The sequence below is a fragment of the Lithobates pipiens genome, unplaced genomic scaffold (genome assembly GCF_037356315.1).
Source record: "Lithobates pipiens isolate NorthernLeopardFrog02 unplaced genomic scaffold, aLitPip1_a1.2 Scaffold_22, whole genome shotgun sequence".
Lineage (NCBI taxonomy): Eukaryota > Metazoa > Chordata > Amphibia > Anura > Ranidae > Lithobates > Lithobates pipiens.
In genome coordinates this window covers 181,305,384-181,321,755 of record NW_027507784.1, presented here as the reverse complement: position 1 = coordinate 181,321,755, position 16,372 = coordinate 181,305,384, and the positions used below count along the sequence as shown (strand labels likewise).

General features: G+C 42.1%; 1 protein-coding gene across 2 annotated transcripts in view; it reads right to left on the bottom strand.

Annotated features, from left to right (window-relative positions):
• The window catches only part of SF3B1 (splicing factor 3b subunit 1), a 107,037-nt gene that overhangs the window by 6,952 nt on the left and 83,713 nt on the right, over positions 1-16,372 (bottom strand). For both annotated transcript variants that reach the window (XM_077448705.1, XM_077448706.1), the window contains 6 exons: positions 15,297-15,479; positions 15,100-15,211; positions 14,883-15,003; positions 13,499-13,630; positions 10,873-11,145; positions 2,604-2,820 (listed from right to left, as the gene is read on the bottom strand). In XM_077448705.1, coding sequence (XP_077304831.1) covers positions 2,604-2,820; positions 10,873-11,145; positions 13,499-13,630; positions 14,883-15,003; positions 15,100-15,211; positions 15,297-15,479 — 1,038 coding nt within the window. The remainder of the gene's footprint in view (positions 1-2,603; positions 2,821-10,872; positions 11,146-13,498; positions 13,631-14,882; positions 15,004-15,099; positions 15,212-15,296; positions 15,480-16,372) is intronic.

Genomic DNA, 16,372 nt, shown 5'->3' with positions numbered 1-16,372 from the left:
CCTTCGCCTCTCCAATATTTTATGTGGTCTGCCACTTCTGGCCTTAAGAACTGTGCCTGTAGTCTTCCATTTCCTCACTATGTTCCTCACAGTGCACACTGACAGCTTATATCTCTGCAATAACTTTTTGTAGCCTTCCCCTAAACCAAAATTGTAGAACAATCTTTGTTTCAGAGTTTGAGAGTTGTTTTGAAGGCCCCATGTTGCCACTCTTCAGAGGAGAATCAAAGAGAACAACTTGCAATTGGCCACCTTAAATACCTTTTCTCATGATTGGATGCACCTGAAATTCAAGGCTTAACCACTTGCTTACTGGGCACTTAAACACCCTTCCTGCCCAGACCAATTTTCAGCTTTCGGTGCTCTCCCACTTTGAATGACACTCAGTCATGCAACACTGTACCCAAATGAATTTGTCCTTTTTTCCCCACAAATAGAGCTTTCTTTTGGTGGTATTTGATCACCTCTGGGGTTTTTATTTTTTGCGCTATAAATGAAAAAAAGACCGAAAATTTTGAAAAAAAAAAACGCAATTTCTTTGTTTCTGTGACAAAATTATGCAAATTATTACTTTTTCTTCATAAATTTTGGCCACATTTTATACCGCTACATATCTTTGGTAAAAATAACCCAAATTAGTGGATATTATTTGGTCTTTGTGAAAGTTAGTGAGTCTACAAGCTGTGGTGCGAATCATACAAAATTGATCACATCTGATGCACTGGTGGCCTATCTCATTTCTTGCGACCCGAACAAGTCAGGAAAGTACAAATACCCCCAAAATTACCCCTTTTTGGAAAGTAGACATTCCAAGGTATTTAGTAAGAGGCATGGTGAGCTTTTTGATGTCATTTTTCCCCACAATTCTTTGCAAAATTAAGATTTTTTATTTTTATTTTTTTTCCACAAAATTGTCATTGTAATAGGTTATTTCTCTCACGTGGCATGTGCATACCAAAAATGACACCCCCAAAAAAATTCTGCTACTCCTCCTGAGTATTACAATACCACATGTGTGGGACATTTTCACAGCCTGGCCACAGAGAGGCCCAACATGCAGGGAGCGCCGTCACATGTTCTAGGAGCATCTAACTTGTTGGCTACCTATTACACTTTAAGGCCCTGGAGCACCAGGACAATGACACGTGGCACTGATACGTAGCACCGATGACAGATGGCACCGATGACAATAGCAATGGGGGAGGATGGCACTTTTTTTTTTTTTTTTTTTTTACTTACGGCTGCTGCAGCCGTTAATCTGTCCCTTCTCACATGCTGTCTGTGTGAGGAGGGAGAGCGGCGCTGAGAGATGATCTCATATGTTTACATATGAGATACTCTCTCATTGGATAGGCCGATCGTGCTGTAAATGGCTGCTGTGATTGGCCATTTACAGCGATCTGTGACTGGCTGTGTCCGAGGGACACGGCCAGCACAGAACTTCCCCGATTCGCGCTCGCGGGAGCACGCATTGCGGAAGTAAACAAGAGGCCGTTCAGGAACGGCCTCCCGGCAGTTGTCGTCCGCTCTGTAGCCGTCTTCCGGCTATAGGGCGGGCGCATAGTGGTTAATGAGCTCAAACCAATTGCGTGTTCCAATTAATCAGTGCCAAGTAGTTACAGATATTCAAATCAACAAAATGACATGGGTGCCCAAATTTATGCACCTGTCTAATTTCATTTTGATGCATATTGCGCATTTTCTGTTAATCCAATAAACCTAATTTCACTACTGAAATATTACTGTGTCCTTCAATTCTTTGATAGATCAAAATGAAATTGCTGATCCAAACACCCAATCATGAAAATTGTCAGGGGTTCCTAAACTTTTGCATACAACAAAGTGTGATAACCTCCTAGGAAAGCAGTCTAATTTATGGCAGAGGAACAAATTTTTGGACTTTGAAGGTGTCACTGGTTTCTGAGTGGTCACCTTCACCTTAAGGGAGTAAGAGGGTGCTCTTAAGTGCATGTGTGAATGGGAGAGGAGGGGGGGGGGGGGGGGAGAATATTTTTTTTTATTTTTTTATTTTTTTTACATGCAACCTTCAGGTTTTCAAGCACTAGTACTTTCATACCACTAAGAGTGGAGATCTGCACATTTGCACACTTTAGCACAGGAACACTTAATAGACTTCTAAAATTGTGGTGACTGATTTATATGAAATTGCATTATACTTTTAATTTCACTATATGATCTTATAAAAAAATTTATATTAACTTGTTTAACAATTTGCGCTGAGGGGCTTATGTAATTTATTTCTAGGATCCAGGCAAGAGCTGTATTCTTGTGATATAGGCATTAGTGTACAGTTAGGATATTTATACAGCTGCTATTGGGAAAGGGGATTACAAAAATGAGCCAAGAGTTTATGTGTTAATATTACTATTAACACTGGTTTTGAAAAGGGGACTACCACAACAGTTATCTTACAGGCTCAAGAGAGAGAGATAATTTTATACATATATTATAATCCATTTCAAACATGCATCTTTTTCTCTATCCTTGTGAACAAGTGGGGTTGTAATTTGCATTTCGTGTATCAGTAAAGTTTTCATTTTACCCCCAAAATCCAAAACAGAAAAAAAATCCTCTAGACATACCTGTAGGCAATACTGCAACATTCGACATGGCCCAATAGCAACCCTAAGGCCTTCAAGCGCTCCCATGACAGCCTGGATTACATGAGGAGATGTTTCAAATACATTGGGCCATACATAATTTAACAGATGATTTAAAGAATCTTCACAACCAAAACCATAAACTCCAAGGGACATGTGCTGAACAACGGCACTGGCTGTTTGCCTGTGAACAAGATCTCTAAAAGAATAAAAAAAAATATATATATATTAAAACAAAAATCATGTTTCACATATTTTAGTCTTGCCAACTAAACAGAATCATGTACAATTTAACCAATTTAAAATCAGGCCTATTCTCACATATGTAAAAATCAACATTTAACCAAAATTTGTTTTGCACTCCTGTGACCCATTTTCAGCAGAGAGCGGGCTGAAGTCCACTCACTGCTGACGTCACAAAAAACAGTCCAGGCACTGTGTCATCATGACAAAGTCTGGATGCACCAGGTGCCTGGACGGATACCGGTGTAAAGCCCCTGAGCTCCCCGCCCCTCCACAGCTTTCAGCACTCCAGTGAATGCAGGAGGCAGAGCGGAGAGCTGCTGACAGTCTACAGCTCTCTGCTCGGGGGAGCAGAGATAACCGAGCCATCTGCAATGTTCGATCGCTCAGTTCTAAGTGTAGAGGCATCGGAGGACTGATGCTGCAGCCACCTAGGCAAGTATGATTCTGGGAAGGAAAAAAAAAACAAAAAAAAATAAAAAAATAAAAAAAAACACAACATACCTCTTAAATTAATTTTAGTGCAGAGACACATACACCACAAATTATCATTTTTTTGGTAAAATATTATAAGTAAACAGATACCAAACATGTCACTTCAAAAATGCACACACCAATGAAACAATGACAAACAAAATTAAATTATCCATATAGGGGAAGCTTTAAAAAAAAAAAAAAAAAACCTTTACAGGTTACCACTTAAGATTTACATAGGTAGAATTACTGCTCTTGAGCCGACATCTGCAGTGATACCTCACATGTGTTGCGATCACTGTTTATTTATACACGCAGAACTAATGCGTGCCTTTGCATGCGAGCACAGGGGTACTTTAAAAATAAAAGGTTTCTTCTTTTTAAATCAAAAACTTTATTACTCACTATCACAGGGGGTGGACAACATGTTCCCCTTGTGATAGTATGGGCAGTGACAGGTACTCTTTACTCTCTGCCTTCTGATCTCTCCTCTGCATCTGATCAAACCAAGATTGGAAAGCATCAGATCAAACCTAAGTAATGGCTTGTTTAAATCCTGGAGAAAACGGAAGTGACAAAAAACTGATTTTTAAATACAGATTACCTGTAAAATCCTTTTCTTTGAATACATCACGGAACACAGAGCAGTTATTCATGACTATCTGGGTTACACGCTACCTCTAGTTGATTGGACACTGGCAACAAATAGCAAGAAGGTTCCTCCCATATAACCCCTCCCATACGGGAGTTACCTCAGTTTTGTAGCAAGCAATGAAAAATCCCAGGAGAGAGGGGAGGGATCTGTGTCCCGTGATATATTCAAAAAAAAAGGATTTTACAGGTAAGCTGTATTTAAAAATCAGTTTTTCTTTATCATACATCACGGGACACAGAGCAGTTATTCATGACTATCTGGGATGTCCTAAAGCAATGCACCTGAGGGGAGGGATACACAGCTTAGACAAGTCCCAACTGTCCTTTGGCCCTATAAGGCCGCCTGCAACACTATGATCAAAGATTGTCTCTTCTCGAAACCTGACATCCACCCGATAAAATCTGGTGAATGTCTGAACTGAAGACCAAGCGGCTGCCTTGCAGACCTGAGCCAAAGACACCTGTCGATGCACTGCCCACAAAGTACTAACCCCTCTTGTGGAATGTGCTTTCAGGTCTCTCGGTGGAATCCTATGCCCCAACTCCTATGCCTGAATGATAGAAGTCGTAGCTGCCTGTCCTTTCTTCTTAGGACCCTCAGGCAGAAGAGAGTCAGTTTTCCTGAAAGGGGCTGACGCCCTTAAGTAGACTTTAATTGCCCTTACTACATCCAGCGAGTGGAGTAACCTTTCTTCCTTAGACCCTGGATTTGGAAAAAAGGGGAGGGCAGAATGATATCCTGATTCAAATGAAAATTGGAAACTACCTTCTGCAACAACTCCCGACGAGGGCGCAAGACTGCCCTGTCCTGGTGCAGAAGTAAGGCTCTCTGCATGAAAGGGCGGTTAGCTCCAACACTCTTTTGGCCAAAGTTATGGCCACCAAGAAGACCAATTTTCTGGTCAATAGGACCAAAGGAATCTGCTTAATAGGCTCAAAGGGAAGATACTGAAGGACTGACAGTACCAAATTCAAATCCCAGGGGCATAATGGGGGCTTAAATCGGTGGTCTTAGGTGCGTCACTCCCTTAACAAAGGTACGCACCAAGGAATGGGCTGCAATCTGTCTTCAATAGCCAGGCCATCAAATTCAGCGACCGTAAAACAGGATAGAATATCGGTACTTGGGACAATAGATCCAGGCGTAGCGGAGGGTCCCCTACTGCCAATTTCACGATCTCCGTGTACCAGGACCTCCTGGGCCAGGCTGGGGACACCAGGATCACTGGTCTTAGTTCCTCTTGTATCCTGCGCAGCAGATGCGGCAGGATCTGGACTGGAGGAAGGGCATACAGCAGGGAATACTGGTGCCAAGGAGTCACCAATGCGTCCGTCCCGACTACAAGAGGATCGTTGGTTCTTGATACAAATCTGACAGCTTGGCATTGAATCCCCGGATGCTAGAAGATGCACATCCAGGTCCCCCAATGTCGACAAATCTGGAGAAACTTCAGGATGAAGGTACCATTCCCCTGGCAACAACTTTTGGAGACTTAAAATAGTCTGCCTTCCAGTTGTCTACCCCTGGCATTAATACCGCCGACAAAAACAGCACACGCCTCTCTGACCATCTTAATATGTGATCCACCTCCTCCTGAGCCGCTACGCTCCTGGTGCCTCCTTTGTGGTCGATATAAGCAACCACTGTGAAATTGTCGGTTTGAACCCGGACTGGGAAACCCTGCAGCTTGGTCCAGGAATGCAGAGCTAGCCGGGCTGCCCAAATTTCCAAGAGATTGATGGGCAAGGCCCTCTCTGCTTGAGACCACTGTCCTTGGACCGACGCTTCCCTCAGAACTGCTCCCCAGCCCGGATGACTGGCGTCCGTGGTCACAACTTTCCAGGCCACTGGTGGAGAGGACTTTCAGACCTTTAAATTGCTGGTTTTTGATCCACCAAGTTAGGCTTTGTAGAGTCTGTTGGGACAGGACCATAGGATGATCCAAAGTTAGAGTGGTTTTGTTCCAGGCCTTTAAAATGTTGCTCTGGAACAACCTGGAGTGGAATGGAGCATAAGGAACTGCACTGAAAGATGCAACCATTTTGCCCAATAGCCTCATAGAAAGGTGAACAGATGTTTTTTCCTTTTTCATCCTCCAGACGAGTTCACCTTTTCTTGGATAGTTTCCAAGTTTAGGCCCAAGTACGTTAATACTTGAGTGGGGTGAAGGTTTGATTTGTTTATATTCAGAATCCAACCTAGGCGTTACAAAATTTGTACAGTAAGATGTTTTGGACCAGGATGGGACGAGATTGATCCTTCAAAAGAAGATCATCCAGATATCCTACCAAGCAAATGCCGTGGCTAAACCGAACGGCAATGCGTCGAATTGAAAACGTCGCCGCTCTACCGCAAAACGGAGAAACCGTTGATGCGGCATGGAGATGGGCACATAAAGGCATGCATCCTTGATATCTATGGATGCTAAGTAATCCCCTTTCTTTAGGGAGTTTACCACTGAGCGAGTTGATTCCATATGGAAACTTCGAACACTTAGAAACAGATTGAGAGATTTGAGGTCCAAAATGGGCCTTACCTCCCATTTGGTACGGTGAACAGGTTTGAGTAAAACCCTTTGAACCTTTCCCCGTGCAGGACCTCGATGATTACTCCCTGGCTTTTGCAGATGCTCTAAGGCCAGGAGCAGACATTTCCTTTTCTCTGGTTCCGCCGGAACCCTTGAGCTCAAGAACCGAGTTGTAAGGAACTCCCGAAACTATCTTGTAACCTGATGTTATGATGGAAATGACCCACTTGTCCTGAACCTGATTTTTCCAAGCATCCAAGAACAGCCAAAGTCTTCCCCCCCCCCCTGTAAGAGTGGGGGCGCCCCTTCACAGGGTAGACTTAGAACTGGGCTTGTTTGACCTTTGAGTCCAGGTTTTTTTTCTGACCCTGCTGTTTTTTAAAACCGGACTGCTGAGGCCGTCGATACCAATTGGGAGAAGAACTAGGTCCTGGAGCACAGGGAATCTTAAAGGAGGGTCGATTATTCTTCCTATTAACAGGGAGCAACGAGCTTTTCCCACCTGAGATCTTTTGGATATACTTATTAAGATCTTCGCCAAACAGGCATTCACCATGAAAAGGAAAAGCTGCAAGAAGCTTTCTGCATGGTGTCTCGGCCAACCAGCTTTTTAGCCACAAGACCCCGCGCTTATGTACGGACAGAAGTGCACAACGAGACATCTGTTGGATTGCATCTTTTAATGCGTCCACTGCAAAGCACAAGGTGCGAGGGAGCTCCGATAATTCCTTGGTAGCTTCTTTTTGAAGAGGTAGGTTCCTGACCAATTTTTTTAACACGATCCTTTAAGGACTGGCAGATGCCAATAGCCGCTATCACTGGCTGAACAGCTGAACCAGCTACTGAAAAGGAGGCCTTTAGCAAGTGTGGCAGAGCGAGGCTCTGCCCTTATGAAATTGGAGGAAAAAGATAGTTTGCATATCTGCGGACTGCAAGACTACAGAGAGTGTAGCTTTTAAATGGAGAAAACTGCTCTGTCAGTTTTCTCCAGGTTTTGCTAGCTCCAGGTGGGATTCTGTAGTTTGGAGATCCCCGAGTGTCACGGGTGGGACGGGATCTCCAACGCTGTGTCCGGGTCTTGATAGCGAGCAGGGTGTGTGCCCAGCTGCACACAGCCCATATAACGAGGGGCTGTTGGGAGTTGAGGGTGGAGAATGGTGGAGTGTGAGCAGCTTGCTGCTGGTTGAAGACAAACCTGTGTTTGGAGAGTGGTCTGCCCTGTGGGAGACTGTAGTCAGTGTAAGGGACTGGGAAAGGCCGACAGCCTTGAGAGTCAGGAAGACAGTGAGTCCAGGGGGCTGGAAAGAATCGATAAATATGTTGGGAGCAAGCAGAGGAACTGCTGACAATTGAGAGCCAGGTGGCTTGGTATGTTTTCATTTGTGTGCTGAATGAAGTTAAACCCCTGCGTGGGATTCCTGGATGGACTATTGTTTTGTTTTCCCTTTAATAAACGTGGGCTACCAGGCCCTTAACTGGAAATGCCTGTCTGATGTGGACTGAAAATGCATCTAACCACTTGAGCTAAACACCCCAATGTCACACAAGGTTTCTAGCTTTTTATCAGCCGGATCCTTAAATACCTGGGTGTTATCCACCGGGCAGGTCAAATTTTTATTTACTGAAGAAATAGCGGCATCCACCAGAGGTGTACCTCATTTCTTCTTGAATTTCTCCTCCATAGGAGACAGGAGGGGAAACCTTTTTGGAGGTAATTATATCCTCACAGGATGATCCCAATCTGCATAGATCACCTGTTCTAATAACAGATGCACAGGAAATGCCTGGGAACTCTGCTGAGGTCGAAGAGAACCCAAAAGTAGAACAGGAGGGTCCAGTTTCCTGGACTTGGGGTAATTTAAATCCAGCTGGAACCATCTCTGTCAGAGAATGGACAAATGATTTTTTGGAATGGGAGGCTGAAAATGGCTCGTCCGAGCTAGACTCTCCCGTTGGAGTCCTCAGCTTCTCCTCCTTCCCAATCCTTTGAGACCAGATCCTCCTCCCACTCTGGTTCTGGGTCCCCAGGCCCTGCCTGGTTATTAGAATCCTGATGCTCAGGTGACTCACCATGATCAGGTTCTGGAGAGGGAGATCTGTTACGTTTTCTCCCTGCTTGTGTTACCGAGGCAATCATACCGGCTATTTTACCTTCAAGGCCAGATAATGCAGATGCCAAATCATCTTTAGTAACATAAGACGAGGCAGAGACACCAGTTGTGGCCACAATGCCTGACAAATGCAATGGCTCAGCCAAGCCAGAAGCTGCAGGACCTTTAGGGGAAGCTAGGATAATATCCTCAAGAGTTTGATCTCCTGCTTTTAAAAGGGGGTACTCTTCACCCTGTAGTGGTCTTGCTCCCTGTTCGTCTCTTCCTGGAAGACATTGCTTACAAGTATGGGAGGACAGCACTCCCTTTGAGCTTCTAACTGTAATCCAGTATACAGCAGCTATTACAGTTTTAACACTGTCCCCTTTAAACCTGATGCAACTGTGTCCAAAAACCTGTAGACTCACGTGCCCAACAAGCTCTATGCCTACACACACACACAGCCTCCTTTTAAAGGCTTCCAAATGGCGTCATACGATCAATGCGAAAGGCGTGGTATCCAAACGTATAGTGGTGCCAAAATAAGTTGCATGCGTGCCTGGAGACTGCCAACCATACGAGGCGAAAATCACCTCAATGGCGCTCACGTATGACCACAGCACGTGCGCACGTTCGTACGGCACCGGCGTCTCCGCCAGCGTTTCGTTATAAAAAACAAAGCAAGGAGACATTCATTAACAGCTTTGAAAAGACACAGTAACAGAGGGGAAATACAGCAATCCCAGAGGGAGTACTCACCAGTCCACGCTGCAGGATCAGAAAGCCAGGCAAAATCTTCCCCCATCACGGCGGGTAGTGCCTCTGTGGACCTTCAAGGACCGGGACCCCCATCTTGGGGTCCATACCCTTGGGCCTGTAAAGCACCCTTGGGTAATTTTGGGCAAGAAAATGACCAGAATACCAATATCCAAGGGTCCAGCGCCTAAATAGGACACGTTACAAGCAAAACTTTTTCTTTAGCTTTATGCCATCCGAACGGATCTGATCACATCGTCTTCACTGGGATGCTTAAAATGACAAAATTTGAAGAGCTTCAGGTTCGTGACCATCACCTGAAGACACGGGCGAAAAACTGAGGTAACTCCCGTATGGGAGGAACCTTCTTGCTACTGGTTGCCAGTGTCCAATCACCTAGAGGTAGCGTATAACCCAGATAGTCATGAATAACTGCTCTGTGTTTCCTGTGATGTATGATAAAGAAAGTAATTGCTTTCGGGTTCTTGGACCATAGAAATGACCAGGGATGTTCTAGTCCTCAGTCATCTCTATGGTCAGTCGGTGGGGCAGGAGAGCACAAGGGAGGAACCCCTTGTGCCATCTGTAAAAGCGATCCAGGCGGCTAATTAACTGCTAGGATTGTTTTTACAAAAAAGGAGTAGCGCTGCCAAAATGTTATTATATATATTGTATTGGTTTAAAGTTTGGTCCTGGCCCACTATTTGCCATTGGTGGAAAGGCCATCTTGCTGTAAATACCAGCATGTGTATGTATATGTATATATATATATATATATATATATATATATATATATATATATATATATATATATATATATATATATATATATATATATATATATATATATATATATATATATATATATATATATATATATATATATAATGAGATACCGGGATGATGCCTGTAGCTGCTGGAATCATCCTGGTATAACCACTTCAGCTTCACTTCTACCTGTACATCGCAGGGTTGAAGAGGTCAAGTTGGCCACATAATATCTTCTCTGGGATTCTAAAAAATTTTTTGTTATTTTACAAACCTTGTTCTTCTGAAAAATGTACAACTCAGTAATGTATTTGTTTAAAGTTTGGTCCTGGCCCACTATTTGCCATTGGTGGAAAGGCCATCTTGCTGTAAATACCAGCATGTGTAAAGCATAAAATTATCACTTCGATACACAGCATTAGTTGTTTCAAATGTTATATGACTAGGAAAGTGTTCACTTTACCGATGGGGGGGAAAAAAAAAAGTTCTGCACTTAGAGAATATTCGTGCCCAGAGTCATCCCAACACATACTTATTTTTGTAAAAAATTACAACATTTAAAAAGTAATTTTACAATATTAAAAGACAACATAATATAGCAAACGTTGCATATGGGAGGTGTCCATTCCAAGAATCATACACCAAGCAATGACATTTAAAGAGATTTATGAGAAAAAAAAAAAAACGACAAATATAGTGAAGCATACAAGAATTTACTTATAAACAATAAAAGATTACCTATCCATCAAAGCATCTTCGAGCAGAGGTGTTACTGCATAGATATAGTCCTTTCCCATTTCTCCAATATACTCAAAAAGGAAAGACAAGGATTTTAATACACCATTCTGAACATTAAGTTCTGGGACTCTATATTCATTCATTAGCGCTGGTAGAACTGTAAAAGGTGAACATGTTTCTGCAACAATAGCGATTGCAACAGTGGTACACACTCTGTTTTGCCTTTCTTGCACTTTTAGGTTATTAAGCAGTGTAGCAAGCACATCATGTGGTCTTAAAAAAAAAAAAAAAAAAAAAAATTACACAAAAGCCATAAGAACATATACATAACATGTAAAAATTTACATTTCATGGACTGTGCTACATCCATACTGAATGTGCCATTTTAGAGTATTTTACATTCATTGTACAATTATAGTGACCCACTGGTTAAAGCAACCAAAATGCATCTAATTAGTTTAGTGTCTGTGTGTACGGTGCTTCGAGGTGTCACCTCCAAGCAGCAAAGAGTGCACTTAAAGCAAATCTAAACCCTCTTACCAGTTACAGCCAAGGAAGCTGCCTCTGACCTGCAGTTGCCATGGTGCTGTATATGCGATTCATTAGGATACCAGCCTTGATGGCTTGGTTGAGAGCTCAAGCAATTGTGACTGCAAATATTCACAGTATGTCTTTTAGGCTGGGTTCACACTGCTGCGGGGGGAGATCCGGATGTGATTCGCACAGCAAATCACATCCGATCTCCGTAGCACTGCGAGTTCAGCCATACAGATAGTATGGCTGAACTCGCAGCTGTCCCGCAGCAAACTCGCACAGGACCCTTTTTTGGGTCCGCAACGGAATCGGATCGCATGGGGGTTCACACCATGCGATCCGATTCCTGTGCGAGTCGGCAGATCGCACTGCGATATGCCGACGGATCTGGGGGTGTCATTAACATATCATTGACACTCCCAGCCGTCCGCATAGGGCAGTGTGAACTGCCGGCGGGAGGTGAGCGATGCGGGAAAACGCCGCGGATTCGCGGCGTTCCCGCATCGCAATAGTGTGAACCCAGCCTAAAAGGTAACAAGTTTTGGGATACTGTTAAAGAAATTGGTTTAATTCTATTTTAAAACAAATAACACACTTTTGTTTTCAAATACATTATACATACATGTGTTTTTAAATATACTGCTGAAAGCTTTAGCGCACCACAGCAGCGCCAGACATGTCAGATGTACTTGACCTAATACTGCTAGAAATTTGCTTTGCCATTTTAAATCTTTTATCCAGTCACCTTGTACACCTAGTTAAAGGAAGTAAAACCCATCAGGGTTTACTTCCTCTTTGTTTCCCTGCAAAGGTAAAGCATAATGGGCTACTATGACACACAGCCAGCGATGTCACCACTATCCCCTCTTCCATAAAGCATCCACCTTCCTTCCGGGTACCGTGGCTCCGATGCTGTGAATGGCCGGAGCCGCGATGGCATCATTCCTGTGCATGCACGCGGGAACCGTCACTAAACGCATGACCGCCGTTAGCTGCGGCACGCTCAGTGCACCTGCGCGCCGCTGTCTACGGCGCATGCGCTGTAGACAGTGGTGCCTGTCTTTTGCAAATCTCTTCTAAACCATGTAGGTTTAGGGGATATTTCTTTTACCTACAGGTAAGCCTTAATCTAGGCTTACCTGTAGGTAAAAGTGATAAAGGTTTAATGGTATCCAACAGCAGAAATATGCCCCCACCCTGCCATAGTTAACTAGTTACATAGTTATCAATTTTCATAAACAATGTGCACAAAAGTAGATTTGTTTGCCTTAATATGTAGAGCAACTGATGAGTCACACAAACAGTTAAAAACTTGCATTCATGCATAGTACTGCACAATCTGCTCATGTATGGCATTAAGATATAATAATAATAAAAAAGAAAAAAATTATCATACACAGCGGCTAAAATAAGTATTGAGCACGTCACCATTTTTCTAGGTAAATATATTTCTAAAGGTGTTGTTGACAATTTTCACTACATATATCAGTAACAACCCATACATACGAAGAAGCCAAAAGAAATTTCACAAAATTAAGTTATGTGTAACATCCATGCTTTTTTTCACCTCCCTATCTTCGTGTGTTCAATATGTTATCCCTGTGTCATGCCATTTCATTATACATAACTTATTTTCCTAAGCGTATTTGTTTTGGTTTCCTTGTATGTATCGATTACATGATTGTTACCAACATGTGGTGAAAAGTTGGTGTCAATAGCCCCTTTGAAAATACAATAATATAATATATATATATATATATATATATATATATATATATATATATATATATATATATATATATATATATATATATATATATATATATATACATACATACATACATACACACTAATATATATATATATACACACACACACATATACATACATACATACACACTAATATATATATATATATATATATATATATATATATATATATATATATATATATATATATATATATATATATATATATATATATATATATACACACACACACATACACACACACACATATACACATATATACACACACACACACACACACACACTATATTTCAAACCTTAAAATTAAATGAGGAAACATTACCCAATAGCTTTAGCAATATAACCAAATGTGTTCACAGTGGCTCTCCTGATGGCTTTTTTATGAGCCTTGAGCAGTTCTAAAAGCTCAAAACAAATTCTCATCCACTCTCTTGCTGAAACATATTCTGCTCCTCTAAAAGAAAGAACAAACAAAAAAAAGGACTTTAAGCATGTATTTTAAGGAATGACACAAAAACATGCCCCATCTGGTATACTCCATCTACATTTCTACTATATCTTTGTCAAAAATAGTTAGCTGGAAAGAATTGCCTTGCAATGCCAGCATTACACACTATCCCACATGCTTTCTACAGTGCACAGCGACATAATTAATTTACAGAGATCTCTGAATGAATGAACTACAAGTCCCATCTTCCATCACGGCAGACTGCTTTTAGTGCTCAATGAACTACCAGCATGCTGATCAGTGCTCTTGTAGTTCATGGACTTTGCTTGCAGCTCAACTGTCAACATGTAACTTCATACAGGTTCTTGCTGGGGATAGCCCACTTCTGTACGAAATCTTTCCCAAAATGGGAGCCAGGCTAATAGACACTTGGGGGGAGCAAACAAATTGTCAGGGTATTTTAAAAGTTCCACAGAGAAAGAGTTGGAAGCGTGGGTGCTATGGAAAAGGGTTTGCAGACTTGGGTTTAAAAAAGGTCCCAAAACTAGAAATTGCACTGGTAGAAGCAACAGGCTGATTCCTCTAGGTCAGGCATCACTTAATGGCAGACAAGATCCAGACCCAATTGCTGTTCCACCCAGACTGCAGCAGTCGTGCCATTCAGGATCCCGTTTTTCTCCCAGCCGTCACCGCTGACATCTTCGCAGAGCTAACAGCAGGAGGCCGGACAGTTCCCGGAGGGAGGGCGGGAGTTGCCCGAGGTAAACAAGCAGGCAATTGGTTGCCAAGATGCAGGGCATTCCAAGCAATCACCAGCTTGCAGCTTATGCCCTTCATTCAGTCCTGGTGTGCCTCCAGCCCTCATCTGTGTAAGGTAGGAGAGAGGGAAATTAGGACATCAGTGTGAAGGGGGTAATGTGGAAGAGCGAGCTGAGAACAGTAATGTAGGAAGGGGGAGGGGTGCACCGAGTATTGTAATGAGGGAGGCTGTGAGAACTACAATGTGGTGGAAGCGCTGAGTATAACATAATTGGGGGGGGCTCCAGCAGTGATGTAAAGAGTCTTGAGTGAAGAGGGGAAAAAAAAAAAGGCATGCTGGCCTTTGTTTGTCAGGGTCAAAACCTCCTGTAGGTAGCAGTAAAACCCAAAAAGATTAAAGCTGCCCACCCAAATGAATGAGAAAACATTATTGACACCTGCCCGACACATCACTAATACACGATTTAAATAGAGAAAAAAAAGAAGAAGAAAAAATTACCTATCAGCTATACGTCCAACCAAGTCAATGCAGTTCTCCTGTACTTTCTCATGCCTATTTTTCAAAATAGGCGTAAGCCTTGGTAACAAATCCTTTATAGGAGGAGTCATCTTATGCATACCTAGTTTAAAAAAAAAAAAAAAAAAAAAAAACACAAAATTAAACCACAGTTCCTGGAAAATAAAGAAACCTTTTAAATAATAAAAATAATATTTACCAATAACATTGACTATTGCCTTCAGCGCCCCTAAAATGCTTCCCAGTACTTCAGGATACTCCTCTCCAAGATATTCATACAACACAACACCCAAATGTCCCATTAGTTTTTCCTAAAAAAAAAATCAAAAAATTTGAGTTAGAAAACAACACATCAAATTTAAAGAAGGTGTAAATCTATTAAAAAGGAAGCGTTACCTCTTGACACGTTTTCATGACAACCGCAGTGCGAGATATTAAATCAGCAGCCTGCTGTCGAACTTTAGCAGATTTGTTGTTTAAACGCCACAACACAGTACCACAAATCTGTGGAAGGTATGGTTTCACTCTTTTTCCAAGAGCATTTACAACTGTACCAAAACCATTTAACATAACTGAATCCTAAAGAAGAAAAAAGTTAATCGTTACAGGACCTGCAAATTATAGTCTCAGTCACATACATACCATCATTACAGGCGTACAAGCGATTCAGCACACACTTTACCAATATAAGCATAATAACATATACAAATAAAGCAAATGCAGCCAGCAGTGTGTTTGTGTGTACTCTCTCAACTCATTTTTATTCTATAACATTGCTGTTTTCCAGGCGCAACGCTTTCCAAAGTCTTCTCAGGTCTGCAACTCATCCTTCGCATTTGTGCAACTCAAGTCCAACCCACTTCAATGGGAAAGCATTTAATGGTTTGATGAGGTGTAGATATCCATAATGAATTCTGGAGCTAGACAGCAAAAGCTGTTGCATAGCTACATTTAACGTGGCTTTAGTAAGGGAGGAGATGACTATTTGAACATGATACAGACACTAAAATGTAATTAAAGTAACCTTAAACCCTTATTTAACAAAAAAATAAAAATGTTTATACTTACCTGCTCTGTGCAATGATATTGCACAGAGCAGCTGCTTACCTCCTTTACTGGGGTGTCACACCAGAGCTTTCACTCCCCTTCTGTGTGCGGCCCCCATTGCAAGTCACTTGGGGACCTACATGGTGGCTCGCTCCCAAGACACACCGTGTCCATAGACGCAACGTGGCTCGGCCCCATCTCCCCTTCCCACCTCACAGGGTTTGACTGACATTTAGTGCTGCACTATAAAGATCAAATATCAATATACAAATCTAACAAATATATATGGCTTTACAAAACAAAAAAAACACGCAAATCTCAAAAAAGTGAAAAAAAGTCATAAAATTCCATTCCCACTATGCAGAAAGTCCAAACAATTCCAATTAAAACCTCCTGCAAAGTACCACCACCTGGAACCCCCAAAG